The 13,316-nt window shown below is 32.7% G+C and overlaps 1 protein-coding gene across 1 annotated transcript; it reads right to left on the reverse strand.

Moving 5' to 3' along the window:
• Positions 1-5,137: 5,137 nt before the first annotated feature.
• Positions 5,138-10,028, reverse strand: LOC106316390 (protein NRT1/ PTR FAMILY 5.2-like). The gene is made up of 5 exons (XM_013754267.1): positions 9,776-10,028; positions 8,516-8,733; positions 7,024-7,589; positions 6,289-6,687; positions 5,138-5,678 (listed from the first exon to the last, which is right to left on the reverse strand). Exons 1-5 carry the CDS (start codon positions 9,888-9,890, stop codon positions 5,213-5,215), a joined length of 1,764 nt encoding a protein of 587 aa, XP_013609721.1. The 5' UTR covers positions 9,891-10,028; the 3' UTR covers positions 5,138-5,212.
• Positions 10,029-13,316: the final 3,288 nt, after the last annotated feature.

Consider the following 13,316-nt stretch of genomic DNA (forward strand, 5'->3'; position numbering starts at 1 on the left):
GCCAATTTCGAATTGTTGCATTTCCTACAAGGACAGAACATCTTACCGCTTTCTTGGGCGAGCGGTGTGGAATCTGCTTGATGCATAAATGTCTCCAGCCCTTCGAGATATTCTTTCGTCGCTCTCCCGTTAGCATCTCTGTGCATATACATCCACCTCCGCAACTCGAAAATATTCCCGGAGGCCGACATTTTTTCTTTCACGTTTTTATTTGTTTTCTTGTTGGTGTGTTTAAAATGATGTTCAAACGTCCATATTATATGAAATTTTCGAATCTGGTAGTTGAAATTTTACTAGGAATTTACGACGAAATTTAGTTAGGTAGCCGAAACAAAAAACGGGTTACAATTACAAAGTTGGGGGACTCGAAAATTTGTCGTTAAGTAAACGTAAAATATTTCCTCGTAAAGTAGACGCTATTTTTACGTCGAGTTACGAGGAAACCATTTTTCCTCGTCAAAACCACGTTATGTTACGTCGTTTTTACAAAAATCGTTTCGTCGTTAGTTTACGACGAACTAACGTTGATTTTAAATTTCCTCGTAAGATACTCGTAAAGTCGACGTAAATTTACGAGGATTAATTTACCTCGTTAATTTTTGTCGCTATAGTTGTGTTTTCTTGTAGTGACTACTCAAAACTAAAGCTTTCAATATGTTTCTCTTATATCATTTCTCAATTTTATGTAATATCTCTCCATTAGATCTTTATTCATATGAAAGACAATCCCGTTTAACATGTGAGATATGAAATGTGAGATAAGAAAAACACAAACATAACTTAAATAAAAAACTTTTTTTCCTATTTCTAGATTTTTTATTGTGTTCATCTTAACATATTAAACATCTAATAATATGTTAAGTTTCCACAAGCTTGGAATTTCCAACACTCACCCCCTTAATTCTAATTTGAATTAGGGAGATCAATTTCTTGAACTCCGATTAAGCTCCTCGCGTGCTTGAACTTAATCATCAAGTAATCATCTTTCTCCACATCATTGTGTGCGAATCCATCTATTGGATTCACATCTTTCTCAAAGTTAGACTAGATGCTCTACTCGCTTCCGTACCACCTCTTCTTAGAATTGTCCCAGTTCTTGTAGAACCATCTCCTGGCCTCTTCACTTAAGTTGCGATGAGTCTTGCGACTAAAGCTTATTGCGATGATAACTCTGGTCACGTCCGCCATCTTGCGTACGTTAGCTCTGGTAAGGATGTCGACCTTCTAGTTCGCATTTATCTCTGGTTCGTCTTCAGCCTTTGAGATCTTTAACCATAACTTCACTGGTATGTGAGTTTTGATGCGGTTTGTTCATATTGAGAGCTTTAGTTTTGAGTAGTTTCTAAAGCTAATAAGAAACGTTGTTCTTATAATTCCTGTGTTTCTAGAGATTAGAATTGGTATTAGAGCCAGGTTGGGTTGTTACCATCATTAAAGAGCCTCAGGTTGGAGACTCAAATCTAAGCTTAAGTTGAAGTTTAGATCTTGGCGACAGTAAGAGAGATCACGAAAGCAGATGGCTGACGTGACTAGGAATCCACGCACAAAGGACCTTGGATCTGCATCCATCCAATGTCAGATGTTGACATCGACAAACTACACAGTCTGGTCGATGAGGATGAAGGTTCTACTTCGTGTTCATGAAGTTTGGGACACAATCGAACCCAGTTCAGATGATCAAAAGAAGAACGATCTTGCGATAGCTCTTTTGTTTCAATCTGTTCCCGAGACATTGATTCTCCAGTTGAGAGAACAAACCGCATCAAGAACGCCATCAAATCGTGACACCTAGGAGCTGATCGTGTAAGGGAGGCGAGACTTCAGACGTTGATGACGGAGATGGTCGTAGAAATTCCGAGTGTAACACATGTCTAGCAGAGAAGCAAACTAGACATTCGTTCCCGGTTATTACACTATTGAAGAAGAAGCATAAGGTATTCGATCGGTTCAAAAGGTTGAAGGAACCCGTTAAAACCTTTCTCACCGATAGAGGGGGAGAGTTTATCTCAGCTAGGTTCATTCTACTTTGTGAAGAAAGTGGATTTGAACCTATTGTGGCCAAGATGGATTCTATCAAAAAACAAGACGGGTGAGTGGATAGATCGGCTGGTGTTAAACATATTGGGGTATGTGACAAAAAGATGGAAGTGTGTAACACGATTCACGCAAGTGTATATGACACAAAGATGAAAGCATATAACAAATTTCAATTTTATGGAATAATTCTCCGTTAGATCTCTATTTATATGAAAAACAATTATTTTTAACATGTGAGATATGAAAAACTCAAACTTAACCTAAATAGAATTTTTTTTCTTATTTTTAAATTTAAATTTCTTTGTTGACTTTATTTTAACATATTAAACATATAATAATATGTTAAGTTTCTACGAGCTTAATTAGAATTATCCAATATTGATTAAGATCTTTATGCGAGTTTTTGTTTCTTATAAGATTTCTTGCAGCTCATCTCGCTGGCCCACCCTTTTTTGTATATTGTTTTTTCTCTATCTAAAAAGCCATTAGAAAAATTGATACTCCAAACCAAACAAAGTTCCGATGAGCCTAAGGGTGTGACTGGTAACCATCATGGGAACAATAGAAACGGATAGGAAAGGAATGAGTAGGAATAAAATTTTAGGAATGATGAGGAATGATGGTTCCTTATCAAAATTAATGAAGAATTGATTTGTTCTATAATTCTCTACAAATAAAAAATGAAGAGGAATGAAAATGAAAACATATTCCTCATGAATGGTAAAAAATTTAAGGAATGTTAAGGAATATAGTGTTCCTCCTCGTTCCCTTGGTCACCAGTCACACCCTAATTATATCTATTGCTTAATGAGCGTCCAATCATTGCGATTATATATTATCTTCGGTAGAATATTTCCCAAAAAAAGAATGAATCACAATAAACTCTCTCTTTTGGTAATATATTGAGATTTGAATTCTTTTCAAGTGATAACCAACAAATATATTTTATACTAGTTGATGGCCCGCAGCTTGTGCGGACTATATTCCTAACAATTTTTAATTCTAATATTTATTTGTATATAAAAATTTATTTGAATTCTTTTCAAGTGATAACCAACAAAAATATTTTATATAGTTGTATAATTTATACTATTCGATATTATATATAAAATAAAAATATACGTACCAACAAATAAATAGCTGAAAAGATGACAAAATTAATGTACCGATCAAAATGGACGTGGGCAACATAAGCGCCCAAGATCGAAGTGAGCCAATTGGTCCCAACCCAATGAGTCACCCTATCTAATTGTTTGACCTTTCCTTTGGTGCAAGGCCTGTTAATTTGTACATCTTGAAGATGCATTCAGATGGTCCATCTAGATGTCTTATCCAGATGGAGTCCAGATGTTCCATCTGGATGTTGTTCATTTCTTCATTTCGTCCATGCATCCAAACGAATTATCTGAATGCAATTATGTTCGTTTGCTTTTCATTTTTAACTTCCATCTACATCCAGGTTGACTTGTTAATAAAATGATTAAAATATAGTTTTACGTTTCGGCGGAAAAAATAGCATTTTTACGGTTTTGGCGAAAAATATTTTTGCGGTTTTTGAGGAAAAATGTGTTTTTGGCGAAAAAGTGCATTTTTGTTGTTTTGGCGAAAAAATACGATTTTATGGGTTTGGTGGAAAAATACGTTTTGCGGTTTGGACAGGAAAAGTGTGTTTTGCGGTTTTCGCGAGAAAAGTGTTTTTGACGGGAAAAGTTTTTTCTCGCGATTTTGGCGGGAAAAGTTTTTTTCGCGATTTTGGCAGGAACAACATTTTCGCAATTTTGGCGGGAAAAGCATTTTCGCGATTTTGGCGGGAAAATCATTTTTGCGGTTTCGACGAGAAAATACATTTTTCCGGTTTTGGCTGGGAAAAATACATTTTCCCGATTTTGGCGGGAAAATGAGTTTTTTTCTTCTGATTTTGGCGAGAAAATGTATTTTCCTGTTTTGGCTGAAAATGCGTTTTTCCGGTTTTGGTGGGAAAATGTGTTTATCCGGTTTTGGCAGGAAAATTCCGTTTTCCGATTTTGGCGGGAAAATTTTCCGGTTTTGGGTGGGAAAATTTGTTTTCCGGTTTTGGCGGGAAAATTCTGTTTTTACGGTTTTGGGGGGAAAATGTGTTTTTCAGGTTTTGGCGGAAAAATTCTGTTTTCCGGTTTTGGCGGGAAAATTGTATTTTCCGGTTTTGGCGGGAAAATTGTGTTTTCCACTTTTGGCGAGAAATTGCGTTTTTCCGGTTTTGGCGAGAAAATGCTTTTTGCGGTTTTGGCCGGAAAATGCGTTTTGGAGTTTGGCGGAAAAATGTGTTTTGGCGGAAAAATGCGTTTTTGGGGTTTTGGCGGAAAATGCGTTTTTTTTTTACGGGAAAATGCGATTTTTCTGTTTTGGTCGGAAAGTGCGGTTTTACTGGTTTGGCCGAAAAATGTGTTTTTATGGAAATGTGTGTTTTACGTTTTTTTGCGAAAAATGCGTCTTGCGGTTTTGGCGGGAAAGGGTATTTTTTAGTTTTTGCGAGAAAATGCATTTTTTGGTTATAGCAGAAAAATGTATATGCAAAAAAATAGAATTTAGGGTGTATATGCAAAAAAATAGAATTTAGGGTTTGAAAATAAAATTTTGATTTTAAAAGGTCATTTTTGTCATTTATTATTTTGGACTGAACTAGATGCATCTGCATCCAGATGCACCATCAAGACTCACCTTCATTTGGGTGAGAATTTAAGATGAGTTTTTAAAAATTAAGCTGGGTGATCCATCTGGATCTAGCGTTATAATGGATGAACAAACGAACAGGGCCCAAATTGGTAGTAATAATGTTGATCACTAGTGTTGGGGCCAACCACTAGGGTGATAGAAAGCACTAGCCCATTTAGCGTACGCTCTGTTTTTATTCTTTCCTACTCATTTCAACAGAGCTTACTCTATAGTTTTTTAATCTCTTTTGGATTATAACTTTAAAACCAAAAGTTTGTAAACTTATTCTTTCGTTGATAAATAAATTCAACAGTCCAAAACAGTGCTTTTTACCATAGTTATCACTTCTTAATATATTATATATATCTTTTTAAAAAAATATATACATATATGTATATATATACTGAAATCTAAAGCAAAAGTCCACGGAGAAGTTCACAAAAATTTAAAGAAAGCAGAAAACTGTATAGAAAACAGTTTTTGATTATTCATTCTCCTCGACACCCATCACATTCGCTTCCTCTTCTTTCACATCCACTGGATGAGTAACCTCAGCTCTATAGACATAAAATTTAACCGCAACCAAGAAGAAGAGGAAGTTAACAAAATTAAGAAGCGCAAAAAACAAGTAATAATAATCCAACCTAGACTCATTAAGGTTATTCAAAATCCATCCTCTTCCTCGTTTCTTCGTTATCTTAGATACCGTCGACAACAAGAAACTGCTCAAGAAATTCCCGATCCCTAAACTCGTTAAGGAATACGATGCCCCGAGGCTTTTCATACACTCAGGAGCTTGATCGTAGAAAAATTCGAGCTTCGCAACTTCTAAGAAAGCATCAGCTATGCCCATTAACACGAACTGAGGAAGCAAAACGAAGATTGACAATGGTAGTTTTACTCCCTTTTGGTGGACGAGTCCATGATCAGCAGCGACTTTGAGTCTATACCTGTTACAAAAAATGCCAAATAAAAACAAGTGCAAGGCCACTACTGCAATGCGAGAGAATATGGAATTACTTAAAAAAATTACTATATAATGACATGATTTTTTTAAAATATATAGTGCAATCAATCAATTGATGTATGCCCTATTTATATTTTTTTTTGGTGTAACCCTATTTATACATTCCAGACTGAATATCCGAAGATATTCGTACAAAATTCCGATAAAACTTAAGTCGCTGGAAATCTTTCGGAAATATTGATTTCCAATAGATTATGCGGTTAGGAGTAACTTCTTTTCTTGAAGTGTAAGTTTTAAATATTCCCACTATTTCAAAAAGAACGTCACTTAAACATTTTTCATTCAAATTAAGAAAATAATTGAAATATATTTAAGTTTTTATTAATTACACATATTCAACCAATATTATTTAAGATACATGAAATTATTTACAAATCAATGTATTTTAATTAATATTAAGCTGAAAGTTGTATTGTAATTCTAAAACGACATTCTTTTTTTAATAAGAAAAAATGTCAGAATGACATTTAATATGAATCATAAGCAATATATATTAAATGTTGTGTCATGTTTATTTTAAAGTTTAACAATACCTTTCGGTGAAACATGCGACCGTCATGAGGAGGATGTGGAAGATCATACCAACTCCCATTCGTTGAAGCAAAGTAATGCCTCTTGGATTACCGGTGAATTTTCGAGTTACCTTGACAAAGACTCGATCGTATAAGACAATGGAGATGAGAATTGAGACTGTGACGAAGGCGGTGAGACTCGCTGGCGGGATGCTGAAGTTTCCGGCGATCCTTGCGTTAAGAGTGGTTCCTTGTTTGACAAACAAAGTGCTGACTTGAGCGACCGTTGCGCTTGGGACAAAAGTTGCAAACATGGCAGGTAACATATTTAGCATTTGTTTTGTTTCTTCGACTTCTGTGATTGTACAAAGATTCCACTGATCTGTTGTTCCTGTTTTGAGTGAAGCTCTGTCTAAGAATCTGCAAGACAGTTCATTGATGAATCTCAAAATGAGTATCTAATGAATATATACTACTAATTGTTTCAACATAATTTAATTAAATAGTTAAGTTTTAACTACAGCAAAAAATTGAACCAATTAGAAAGAACAAGTAGAATATGACTTTATCTCAAAAAATTCTTGAGTATTTCAAACAAGAACTCTTTCTATTTCTTTTCAATTTTTCCTTTTATATTTAATTACTTTTAATTATTTGATATTCTCTAAGAACCATGCAATGAGGTGCTCTTATTGTATTTTATGATGTTTGACAAACAAAAAATATGAGTAATACCTAAATAAACATTCCCAATACCTTAGACTCTTAGTGGGCTGGATCGGAAAGGTGCCTTTCCGCTCATATTCCATTGAAGGCAGCTCGTGAAATTGTGTGAGGCTGCGTGCCATCGGGGCATTAGCTTTGCGAAATGAAGCCACAATGACTCGAGTCATTTTCATGAAAGGGCTTCCCGTAGGGAGTTTATGGCGGTAAAAAGGAGTGCCCAATAAGAAAACAAAGATGGAAATAGCAAGTCCCAAAGTTGGAATCCCATAACCCCAGCCCCAGCCCACATTATCTTGAACATAGACAAGAACTGTATTGGCAAAGAGAGTGCCAAAGAAGATGCTAAACATCCACCAATTGAAGAATGACATTTTTGGAATCTTCTCCTTTGGGTCGGTCTCGTCAAACTGATCGGCTCCGATGGTAGAAATGTTCGCTTTTGTACCGCCTGTACCAATGGCTAATGTGTATAATGCTCCAAAGAAAACCGCTAACTGTAGAATAGAAGTCTGTTCGCAGTCTTCAGCATTAGCCATAGAACAATCTGGTGGTTTGATTCCCGGTATGGATACTGATAACGTTAACACCAACATCCCCTGTCATTGTTAATGATTAAACCGGTTAGTTCAGGGCTGGGAGAGTTGCTAGATCATTTAATATTTCGGATTAGTATTGAGTAAGGCCTAAGCATTTTTAACCAGAACTAAAAAAACCTGACCAAATCAAACTAAGAGGTACTAAACCAAACTGAATAATCACAAAATATTTGAATGGTTCATCTATCTCTATATCTAAAATACTTGAATTGAAATCGGAACAAACCGAGAACCAAATATAAACATGAATACCCAAAATATGTACCTAAAATATTTATTTTATATACCTAAATATATATAAAAATACAAGAACATTTATATCCAAAAATACCCAAAATTATCCAACAAACTGAGTTGACTAAAATTATCCAAATATCTTTATTTAAAATAACTGAAATTATCTAATATTTTTTATCTGAACCACCCGAGTTATCTGATTTTTTATATGAATTATTCAAATTATCTGAAAAACTGAACCAAACATGAACCAAATAATCTGATTTTTTGGATATTACCGTATTTTCCAATTTTATCACCCCAACCAGATCAAAGTTTTTCCTACTTTGAGCGGAAACTAAACTGAATTTCATAAATATATAAATGGTGTTTATATTATTTTGAATGATTATGAGGTTCATCTCCAGTAGGTTCGTATATGTGATGCCCAAACCATTTTAAATTTATTCTGTTTTGGAGAGGAGATCCCTTCCAAAGTAACTTAAACCTATAGCTTTTTTGGACATTTATTAAATAGTTTTAAGTTTTAGTCACTACACTAGGCGTAATGATTTCTATATCTTTATATTCAACAGAACCAAATGGAAGAACTGGATGTTTGTAAGATTGATTTTTCGAGCATATAGGTTAAAATAGTCTTAAATTATGTGTGTTTTTTAGTTCTTAATGGTTAGAGAAAATATACGTACCAAAAAGTAGATAGTAGAAGAGATGACGAAAGTGCGGTAGCGACCAAGATGAGCGTCCGCGACATAAGCACCCAAGATAGGAGTGAGGAAAACAGTCCCGACCCAGTTGGTCACATTATTCGCGGACTTAACGGTGCCTTGGTGTAGTTTGGTTGTCATGTAAATCACTAGGTTGCTCGATATCCCGTAATATGCCATCCGCTCAAACGCCTCGTACACTTTTTTATAACATATTAATTTATACGAGGAGAAGCTTATAAACGTAACGAATAGTTAATGAGTTATACATAAAAAAGATTATACATCAAAGTAGGAGAACTCTGAATTGAAAAACAATGAAAAGTAATATATAGATAAATTTTATGCGTAATATATATTAATTACTAGTGTCGAAATGAAAAGATAACTTTTCCACACACATTTTCATATTTGAATATAGAACTAGATGTTTCAAAAAAAAAGAATATAGAACTAGATTTTGATTCATATTTTTAAAAGTGGATTAGTTTTTGGTTTGAATATATATTAATTATTTGTGAAAATTTTAATTTGAATATATATTAATTATTTTTAAAATTTGTATTGAATTTATGTTTCTATTTGCGTATAGACTATAATTATGGATTATATAAAGATATTAGTAGAATTTCTTATATTATGTATATATTATATTTTAACATCGTTTTGCAAATTTATTTAGTTATTTAACAAAATAAAATAAATTGATAGTTTTTTATAATAAAAAGAAAATATATTCATAATCAAATTATAAGTACAAAAATATAGTATGAATTAAATAAAATTTGAATTAGTTAATTAGAAACTGATTTGACAATATTTTATTAATTAACATTTAAAAATCTAAGATTTTTTATGTCACAAATCGTGGATAGCATATGTTAAATGTTAGTTTAATATGGAGTATATTTTAATAATATATATGTAAGTAATTCAAACTTATATTCTACAACACCTTCAAAAAAAAATTTTTGGTAACTTAACCCCTTCAAATTTGCTCCATATATTTCTTAATTTTGTGGGATAAGATATGGCACCACATGTTACTACTCCCTGGTAAGTGGTAACCAATTGAAAAGTTTCCGAGACTCGTGTGACAGTAATAATTTACCTTTTAAAAATATCTAAAAACTTAAATTATCTAAGAACAAGTATAAACACTCTGATAATCAATTTAAGTGAACATTTTGGAGAGAAAAAAGGAAATAATAAAAGTGAAAATAAGTTGAAAGTATAATTTACCGACGAGGAAGGAACAAGCTTTCCATCGACCTCTAATGGATCTTCGAACAGGATTGCCTTGAAGATCAACTGTTCCATCTTTTGTGTGATCATCTCCTACCTCTTCTACTGTCATCTCTCTCTCTCTCTCTCTCTCGCCTATATTTACAAAGAAGATGATGCGTCACGCAGTGCGAATCTTTCGACTTAAGTCACTTAACCCATACGATTACGGATCATCTGAGACAGTTTAGAAAACTAGTAGACTCTGGTTCTAAATGGGGAAGAGGTGCTACTTCTATTTAACATAGCATAGATTATTGACTGAAGTGCGGTCAACAATTTTAAAACTAAAATAAAATACAATTAGTCGTATTCAAAATTATTCTGAAACTTAACCGTATGAAGTATTACCATTTTGTACTGTATATTTTGTCATGCTTGTGATGTAATCGATTTTTAAACCATTGGTTCAAGAATCAATTATAAATTTATTTATCGGTTCAATTATTTTATAACAAATTATTACTACATATACATGACTAAAATAATATTATGCACCTTCGTACAAACTTCCCTGGTCCTTAAATTACGTTAATTTCATGACTTTGTTTTTCGTTTCATTATATTACGATTTTTGTTTTGTTATTGTTTATGTCATTGTTTAATATATATATATATAGCAAAGATATACTTCGACTTTCATATTTGGCATGGACTCCTTAATTTTAATTTGTCGAATTTTCGATAGTGCATGTTAGCATTCACTAGTGATGCAAAGCGGTAAAATATTTTTAAATAATTATATAAATAAGAAATGAAAAGGGATATTGGTTTGACCAAAAAAAGGATAATGGTAAAGGAACATTAAGAGATAAGCTAATGATTTAAGTGCAGAGGTACGTCATATTGCGCTTTTAATCCGAACTTCGAATAAAGCTTTATACCATTTTTTTAAGAGTTATTCTTGGGTCCCTCCCAATGTTTACCGACCAATATGATTTCATTATTTCAAATTCGATATCTTTTAAAAAAAGAAACAAAATATTATCAAGTTATATTATGTTCTTAAAATAAAAAAAAATAAAAAAAAAAAGCAGCTACAAAAAAAAGAATTAAAAAAATCTTTTTAACGTCTTCAGCAAAACACTGAACCCTAAATCCTAATCCCTAAACCTTAAATCCTAAATCCTAAACCCTTGGGGAAACCCTAAACCCTTGGATAAATTCTAAACTCTAAATAAAAACACTAAACCCTAAAACTCTAAACCCTAAATCCTAATCCCTAAATCCTAATCCCTAAATCCTAATCCCTAAATCCTAATCCCTAAATCCTAATCCCTAAATCCTAATCCCTAAATCCTAATCCCTAAATCCTAATCCCTAAACCTTAAATCCTAAATCCTAAACCCTAAACCTTTGAGTGTTTTAGTGTTTAGTGATTTTGATTTAGAGTTTAAGATTTATCCTATAGTTTAGGGTTTATCCAAGGATTTAGGGTTTAGAATTTAGGGATTAGGATTTAGGGATTAGGATTTAGGGTTTAATGTTTTGCTGACGACGTTAAAAATATTTTTTTTTGTAATTACTACTATTTTTTATTTATTTCTTTTTATCTTTTAATTTTAAAAAGATAATATAATTTGGTAATATTTTGTTTTTTTTTTAAAAGATATCGAATATGAAATAACACAATCCTATTGGTTGGTGAATCTAGAGGTTCATCCTAGGGGGTGAACCAAAGAATAAGTATTTTTTTAATTAGCACATATTAGTTTTAAGTTAAGTGGATTAGGATCTAGATTCAAACACTTGCCAAGCAGTAGAAAAAAGGAAAAATGGTAAAGAAAGGTATCCAAAAAAAGTCGGCATACTGGTAATATGCTCTGTGTTTTCTCTAACCAGATATTTTTTCTGATCCAATTTAAAATTACCAACCATATTCAATATTCTCTTTTTCTCTCTCTTATAATTAGTCCAACAAAAATACAACTGGCAATATATATAATAAAACTATCTATGTGATGCTATCTATTAAAGTTGTGAATGGAAGCAAATGGATGGGACTAAACCTTCATTCAACAAAAAAAATATTCTGCAGCTTGATCATACTAACATTTTTATCCTATTTAAAACAATACATAATGTAGTAGGTTCCGAAAACGTTGTTTATGAGACTCATCTGAACTCCAAAGTTAAGCGTGTTTAGGCGAGAACAGTATTATGATGAGTTACTTCCAAAAAAAGTTTTCGGGTTGCACCCTTTTTTATTTTTTTCTTTATATGAAAAATAGATCAGCCAAAATAGATCAGCCGCAAGAGAGAGAAAATGATTTTTTGTAACCTTGCGCCGGTGGCTTTTTGAGCATCGGCGCTGAATTTTTTTTTCTAATAGTCTTTTCTTGTTTTTTATACATTATTATGGTTTTATTCTGGATTTTCCCCCTAAGTTTCCAAGGATATTTTCGTTTTCTGCCAGTTTTTGTAATTGGAGATATACTAGTTTTGCTCTGTTTTTTGTTGTAATGGTTATCGCAGATTGTAGGACGGGTTCAAAAGTAAATTTTGTCAGAAGTAATCTCATCCAGAACAACTTTAACTAAAAAAAAATATCTTTATTTAGAGAACTTTTCTTGGGTAGGTAACGCAAGTGACTGCAGTCCATTGTGATACCGAAACGCATTTCGATTGTTAATAAGCGCAAAACAAGATCAGCTTGATATCAATGAACTGTCATCATCCAACCAATATTCGATCTAGATTTTATCATTGATTTCTTTTGTAATCGTAATTGCCAGACCATATTTTTATCAAGTTATATTGTTTTCTCAAGAATTTGTTTTGACTTTCTCGATGCGATGTACCATATCAAATGTTATGAAAATATTGAAAAACTTTGCTCTACCAAGCAATTGTATTGATTTATGAGTTCAATTATTTTATTGCAACTTACTAAATAAATGACAAATGAGTTTGGAACAGCTTAAAAGTTTCTGCTTCCTCTTCCAATTTTTCCCTGCTCTTTATGAATCATGATTATTAAATGTATTGGGAGTTATATTTGTTTATTTAACTACTTGTTATCACTGTTATCGTCGAATAAACGAGGGAAAAAGATATTTTTACGCTTTCAACGCATTGTTCTGAAAATTGTTCTGGGCGGCAAAACCATTTCTGTTGACGATAAAATTATTTATTATATCTATATGAAATAATTTTTTAACAGATTTTCTAAAAACCGTCAAGGAGTTCAAAAAATTGCTCTATGCGCCCGCTTAATCAATAACTCGTTATTTAGCGTTTAACTACTGCCTAATAATATTTTCGGTGTTCTAAAATACGCTATGTGCTCTCTGTGCGGTGACGTAGTGCCTAGCGCCTAGCTGTATACGCGTATGCCTAAACGAACCTATGCAGATATATACTTTAATGTATAAACTTATATTTATCTATATAATATTAATATTTTCTATATAAATATACTTATAAGTTATATCTAGTGTCAGAATCAGATATTATGTATACTAAAATAATATAAGAGTTTTCAATAGTATATATGCTA

The sequence above is a fragment of the Brassica oleracea genome, chromosome C9 (genome assembly GCF_000695525.1).
Source record: "Brassica oleracea var. oleracea cultivar TO1000 chromosome C9, BOL, whole genome shotgun sequence".
Classification (NCBI taxonomy): Eukaryota; Viridiplantae; Streptophyta; class Magnoliopsida; order Brassicales; family Brassicaceae; genus Brassica; species Brassica oleracea.

Bases quoted from the DNA above. Each gene is read 5' to 3' on its own strand.
- LOC106316390 (XM_013754267.1), bottom strand. From the start codon at position 9,890: ATGACAGTAGAAGAGGTAGGAGATGATCACACAAAAGATGGAACAGTT. The intron at 8,734-9,775 runs GTAAATTATACT...GTTATAAAAAAG, and splicing joins AGCTTGTTCCTTCCTCGTCG to TGTACGAGGCGTTTGAGCGG. The intron at 5,679-6,288 runs GTATTGTTAAAC...TTTTTGTAACAG, and splicing joins GTCGCATGTTTCACCGAAAG to GTATAGACTCAAAGTCGCTG.